This window comes from Hyperolius riggenbachi, chromosome 6, assembly GCF_040937935.1.
Source record: "Hyperolius riggenbachi isolate aHypRig1 chromosome 6, aHypRig1.pri, whole genome shotgun sequence".
NCBI classification, from domain to species: Eukaryota; Metazoa; Chordata; class Amphibia; order Anura; family Hyperoliidae; genus Hyperolius; species Hyperolius riggenbachi.
In genome coordinates, this window is record NC_090651.1 from 349,037,609 (window position 1) to 349,044,208 (window position 6,600).

General features: G+C 48.8%; 1 protein-coding gene across 5 annotated transcripts in view; it reads right to left on the bottom strand.

Annotated features, from left to right (window-relative positions):
- Nucleotides 1-4,586, bottom strand: part of HSPG2 (heparan sulfate proteoglycan 2) — a 277,578-nt gene extending 272,992 nt beyond the window's left edge. For all 5 annotated transcript variants that reach the window (XM_068241592.1, XM_068241590.1, XM_068241589.1 and 2 more), the window contains exon 1: nt 4,491-4,586. In XM_068241592.1, coding sequence (XP_068097693.1) covers nt 4,491-4,544 — 54 coding nt within the window. In that variant the 5' untranslated portion in view covers nt 4,545-4,586. The remainder of the gene's footprint in view (nt 1-4,490) is intronic.
- Nucleotides 4,587-6,600: the final 2,014 nt, after the last annotated feature.

The window sequence follows — 6,600 nt, forward strand, 5'->3', positions numbered from 1 at the left end:
GACAGGTGACACAGTGACATATATATACTGTATATATATATATATATATATATATATATATATATATATATATATATATATATATATATATATACACACACACACACACACACCCGTCCCCAAGCATGCTCGTCCCTGGAATCCACACTCAGCTATTTATACTCTGCTCAGTCATTCTCAGGCCGGAATATTTCACCGCTATGTGGAAATATCGCCTCATAGATAAATAGACAATCGTCCGCTGTGAGTGGAGGAATCCACAGGAATTCCCTTCACTGAGTCACTGAGCAAACAGGCCAAATTCTCTCCTCACCTCCAGGCGTGAGTGCAAGCTCCTGTGTCAAATTACTGAGCAGAGCTGTTGTCACAGGAGGCCTTGCCAACTGCACTGGAGGGAGTAGCAGCAGCCAAAGGGGATATCACTGCTTGTCCTGAAAAGAATCATTTGCGCCCCCCAGTCCCAGTGCTGTTACGGCTTCGCTCCCCAGTCACTGCGCTGCTGCTGTGCCCCCCGTCCCGACTCAGCGCTGCTGCTACTGTTACGCCCACCAATCTCTGCACTGCTACGCTCACCAATCTCTGCGCTGCTGCTGAGCCCATCAGTCTTGACGCTGCTACTGCGCCCTCCAGTCTCTGCGCTGCTACTGCTGTGCCCACCAGTCTTTGCGCTGCTGTGCCCACCAGTCTCTGCGCTGCTGCTGTGCCCCCCCAGTCTCCGCACTGCTGCTGTGCCCCCCCAGTCTCTGCGCTGCTGCTGCATCCACTAGTCTCTGCGCTGCTGCTGGTGCGCCCCCCAGTCTTTGTGCTGCTGCGTCCACCAGTCTTTGCGCTGCTGCTGCGTCCACCAGTCTCTGCGCTGCTGCTGCACCCTCCATTATGTGCACTGCTGCGCCCTCCAGTCTCTGCGCTGCTGCACCCTCCAGTCTCTGCTGCACAGCTGCTGCTGCGTCCACCAGTCTTTGCGCTGCTGTTGCGTCCACCAGTCTCTGCGCTGCTGCTGCACCCTCCATTATGTGCACTGCTGCGCCCTCCAGTCTCTGCACTGCTGCACCCTCCAGTCTCTGCTGCACTGCTGCTGCTGCGTCCACCAGTCTTTGCTCTGCTGGTGCGCCCACCAGTCTGCAGGGATTGCAGGATAGCCTATACTATGAAACACACACAAGGAATACTTTGCCAGATACACATCTAGAATAAATCGTGCCTGCTATGCTTATCCAATGCAACCAAAGAATGTAAAGAAGCCTTCAGCATCCTCAGAAGGGATTTGCGGGCAAAAATGACTCTACAATAAGAAGGAAAAACTCTTTACAGTCTGCCCATCCAGGATAACCACAAAGCTTGGTCTGTCTGCGCTGTCAATACTCCCGTGTCTTTGCCCAGCCCTTACAGTAGAGAACCCTTCCTGCAGACATGCTTTTCAGTACACAAGGGTGATGAAGGGACGTTCGGGGGGATTTAGTAGAAGACGATGTCAGCTGTGTCACAGAGTCCCTCATATGACACCATGTGGGGGGAGGAGGACAGAAGACAAGGTGGCTCCGCAGCCGAGAATAACTGTCCGGATACAATAACACACCACTATTTATAATACGTACAACAACATACGAGCATGCGTGTAACAGACGTGTGCAGATGCCCCGCATCACAGGAAACAAACATGGAGGCTGCATTGTGTACAACCTCTCTATACATTTATCTGTGACTACCAATACCCCTTCCAGACTCTCATGTGTGGCTGGCTATAATACAGAGGACACTGTACAGGACCATGTGCAATACATCACTATATACAACCCCTCTATACTGCTATATATGACCATATACAATATAGAGACCACAGATCACTATGTATGGCCATATACAATATAGCAAGCAACCATACAACCCTATATACATTCCCTCCATACTGCTATATATGACCCTATACAATATAGAGACCATACACCACTATAAAGATCCCCTCCATATATCTATATATAACCATATACAATACAGAACCATATAGCGACCACACATTACCAAATAAATCCTCCCATACATCGATATATGACATGGTCATATATAGCAGCCTCCATATTGTACATGCACAATATAGAGGCCATACATCACTATATACAGCCCCTCAATACATCTATATATGACCATACACAATATAGAGGCCATACATTACTATATACACATCTATATATGACCATACACAATATAGAGGCCATATATTACTATATACACATCTATATATGACCATACACAATATAGAGGCCATACATTACTATATACACATCTATATATGACCATACACAATATAGAGGCCATACATTACTATATACACATCTATATATGACCATAAATAATAGAAAGACCATACATCACTATATACACCCCCTCTATGCTGATATATATGACCATACACTATATAGAGACCATACATTACTATATTCATCGATTTATGACATACAATATGGGGGCCACAATATATGACCATGTGCAACACGGAGGTCACACATCACTTTATACATCCTCTACATATACAATATAGAGTCCATATACTACTATATATGACCATATACAATAAAGACACCATACATGACTATACACCCTCCCTGCATACATCTGTATATGACCAAATACAATACAGAACAATATAGAGACCATACATCACTATATACTGTACATCCCTTCCATACATCTACATATAACAAGCACAATATGGAGTCATTCTAGAAATATACATGGTTGGTGGATACCAGTGTCAGGGGTAACAGTAGTGATCAGTGCAGGGGACAGTACAGGGGTAACAGTAGTGGTCAGTGCAGGGGACAGTATACGGGTAACAGTAGTGGTCAGTGCAGGGGACAGTATAGGGGTAACAGTAGTGGTCAGTGCAGGGGACAGTATAGGGGTAACAGTAGTGGTCAGTGCAGGGGACAGTATAGGGGTAACAGTAGTGATCAGTGCAGGGGACAGTATAGGGGTAACAGTAGTGGTCAGTGCAGGGGACAGTATAGGGGTAACAGTAGTGATCAGTGCAGGGGACACTGGGTAACAGTAGTGATCAGTGCAGGGGACAGTATAGGGGTAACAGTAGTGATCAGTGCAGGGGAAGGTGTAGGAATAACCATAGTGATCAGTGCAGGGAACAGTATAGGTGGTAACAGTAGTGATCAGTGCAAGGGACAGTATAGGGTTAACAGTAGTGATCAGTGTAGGGGACAGTATACGGGTAACAGTAGTGATCAATGTAGGGGACAGTATAGGGATAACAGTAATGGTCAGTGCAGGGGACAGTATAGGGGTAACAGTAGTGATCAGTGCAGGGGACAGTATAAGGGTAACAGTAGTGGTCAGTGCAGAAGACAGTATAGGGGTAACAGTAGTGGTCAGTGCAGGGGAAGGTGTAGGAGTAACCATAGTGATCAGTGCAGGGAACAATAAAGGTGGTAACAGTAGTGATCAGTGCAAGGGACAGTATAGGGTTAACAGTAGTGATCAGTGTAGGGGACAGTATAAGGGTAACAGTAGTGATCAGTGTAGGGGACAGTATAGGGATAACAGTAGTGATCAGTGTAGGGGACAGTATAAGGGTAACAGTAGTGATCAGTGTAGGGGACAGTATAAGGGTAACAGTAGTGATCAGTGTACGGGACAGTATAAGGGTAACAGTAGTGAACAGTGTAGGGGACAGTATAAGGGTAACAGTAGTGAACAGTGTAGGGGACAGTATAGGGCTAACAGTAGTGATCAGTGCAGGGGAAGGTGTAGGAGTAACCATAGTGATCAGTGCAGGGAACAGTATAGGTGGTAACAGTAGTGATCAGTGCAAGGGACAGTATAGGGCTAACAGTAGTGATCAGTGTAGGGACAGTATAGGGCTAACAGTAGTGATCAGTGTAGGGACAGTATAGGGTTAACAGTAGTGATCAGTGCAGGAGACAGAATAGGAGTGACAGTAGTGATCAGTGCAGGAGACAGAATAGGAGTGACAGTACTGGTCAGTGCAGGAGACAGAATAGGCGTGACAGTAGTGATCAGTGCAGGGGACAGTATAGGGGGTAACAGTAGTGGTCAGTTCAGGAGACAGAATAGGAGTGACAGTAATGATTAGTGCAGGGGACAGTATAGGTCCAACAGTAGTGAGCCAGTGCAGGGGACAGTATAGGGGTAACAGTAGTGAGCCAGTGCAGGTACAGTACAGTATCAGTAACAGTAGTGATCAGTACAAGAGGCAGTATAGGGGTAACAGTAGTGAGCCAGTGCAGGGGGCAGTATCGGTGTAATGGTAGTGATCTTTGCAGAAGGGCATCGGGCAGTAGGGAAGGGGGTTATAAGTAGTGCAGAGGGAAGTATGGGTTTATCAGTAGTGCAGTGGGCACTGCAGCATGGGGTATTTAGTGCAGACAGAGTGCAGCATGGGGGGCAGAAGTGCAGTGGACAGTATAAGTGGGAGGGATCAGCACAAAGCGGAGTACAGGGCAGTATGGGGTACCACTCACCGGCAGCAGCAGCAGGGGCAGCAGACAGACCAGCAGCACAGCTCTCCCCCTCATCTTCAGCTTCTGATCCAGCCGGGATTTCTCTTCCTCCTCCTCCTCCGGCCGCCGCTACACTGTAACTCCGAGAGTTCTGTCTGTGCTGGAATGTGCGGGGGCGGAGCCTAGCCAGCCACTCACCAAACCCACCCACCGGGCTTTCCCTGTTCTCTGCGTCCACCCTGTCCCTCCAGTGTCATGCCTGTCCTCTGTCTTTATGCCCAGCCTGTCCCTCCAGTGGCATCTCTGTCCTGTGTCTTTATATCCAGCATGTCCCTCCAGTGTCATGCCTATCCTGTGTCTTTATATCCAGCCTGTCCCTCCAGGGTCATGTCTGTCCTCTGTCTTTACGCCCAGCCTGCAATCCCCCACCCGTGTCATAATCCCCCCCCTCCCCGAGTCATGTCTGTCCTCTGTCTTTATACCCAGCCTGTCCCTCCAGCGTCATGTCTGTCCTGTGTCTCTATATCCAGCCTGTCCCTCCAGGGTCACGTCTGTCCTCTTTTCTTATATCCAGCCTATTCCTCCAGTGTCATGTCTGTCCTGTGTCACTATATCCAGCCTGTCTCCTCCAGTCTCATGTCTCTCCTCTGTCTTTATACTTAGCCTGTCCCTCCAGCGTCATGTCTGTCCTGTGTCTCTATATCCAGCCTGTCCCTCCAGCGTCATCTCTGTCCTGTGTCTCTATATCCAGCCTGTCCCTCCAGGGTCTGTCATGCCTGTCCTGTGTCTCTATATCCAGCCTGTCCCTCCAGGGTCTGTCATGCCTGTCCTGTGTCTCTATATCCAGCCTGTCCCTCCAGGGTCATGTCTGTCCTCCTCTTTTCTTATATCCAGCCTATTCCTCCAGTGTCCAGGGTCATGTCTGTCCTCTTTTCTTATATCCAGCCTATTCCTCCAGTGTCATGTCTGTCCTCTGTTTTTTTACTCAGCCGTACCTCCAGGGTCGATGCTGTCCTCTGTCTTTATACCCAGCCTGTCCCCTCCAGTGTCATGCCTGTCCTGTGTCTCTATATCCAGCCTGTCCCTCCAGAGTCATGTCTGTCCTCTGTTCTTATATCCAGCCTGTCCCTCCAGGGTCATGCCTGTCCTCTGTCTTTATACCCAGCCTGTCCCTCCGGTGTCATGTCTGTCCTGTGTCTCTACACCTATTCCCCTCCAGTGTCATGCCTGTCCTCTGTCTTTATACCCAGCCTCTCCCTCCTGTGTCATGTCTGTCCTATGCCTCTATATCCAGTCTCTCCCTCCAGTGTCATGTCTATCCTATGCCCCTTTTCCATCCTCTCTCTCCAGTGTCATGTCTGTCCTATGCCTCTATATCCAGCCTCTCCCTCAGGTGTCATGTATGTCCTGTGTATTTATACTCAGCACGTATATAGGATATGTAGGCTGATGTACAACAATATGCGGAGAGGTTAATAAATGAGCTTTAGTGGAAAGATCACCATATTCCCAGACGTTGGAACAATCCTTCCTTTCGTAGTTCAGTCTGCCAGCATGTGGGTCAGGGCAGTGGCATTTAGCTGAAGGCACCCGCTCTTATCAATGGGTGGGCTTTGTTCTAGAGACCCTGATGTATATGTATATTGTCTAGTGGGAGGGCTGGCAAAATCTTTACAAGATTATCGTCACTGACACTAACCCTTTCCTTGTCCCATCCCATCAGAACATCATCCACGTCACCCAGGCTGAGATCTCCCACATGGCTTCCGTGTCACCCCAACCTAAGATGCCCTGCATGGCTTCCAGGTCAACCAGCCTAAAGTGTCCCACATTGCCTCAATGCCACCTCAGCCTGAGATGCCCCTCATGGCTTCCTTGTCAACCAGCCTGAAGTGTCCCACATTGCCTCAATGCCACCCCAGCCTGAGATGTCCCACATGGCTTCTGTGTCACCCCAACCTAAGATGCCCCACATGGCTTCCATGTCACTCTAGCCTGAGATGTCCCACATGGCTTCCATGTCACTCTAGCCTGAGATGCCCCACATGGCTTCCATCCATGTTGCCCCCACCCAAGATGCCTCACATGGCTTCTGTGTCACCCCAACCTAAGATGCCCCACATGGCTTCCA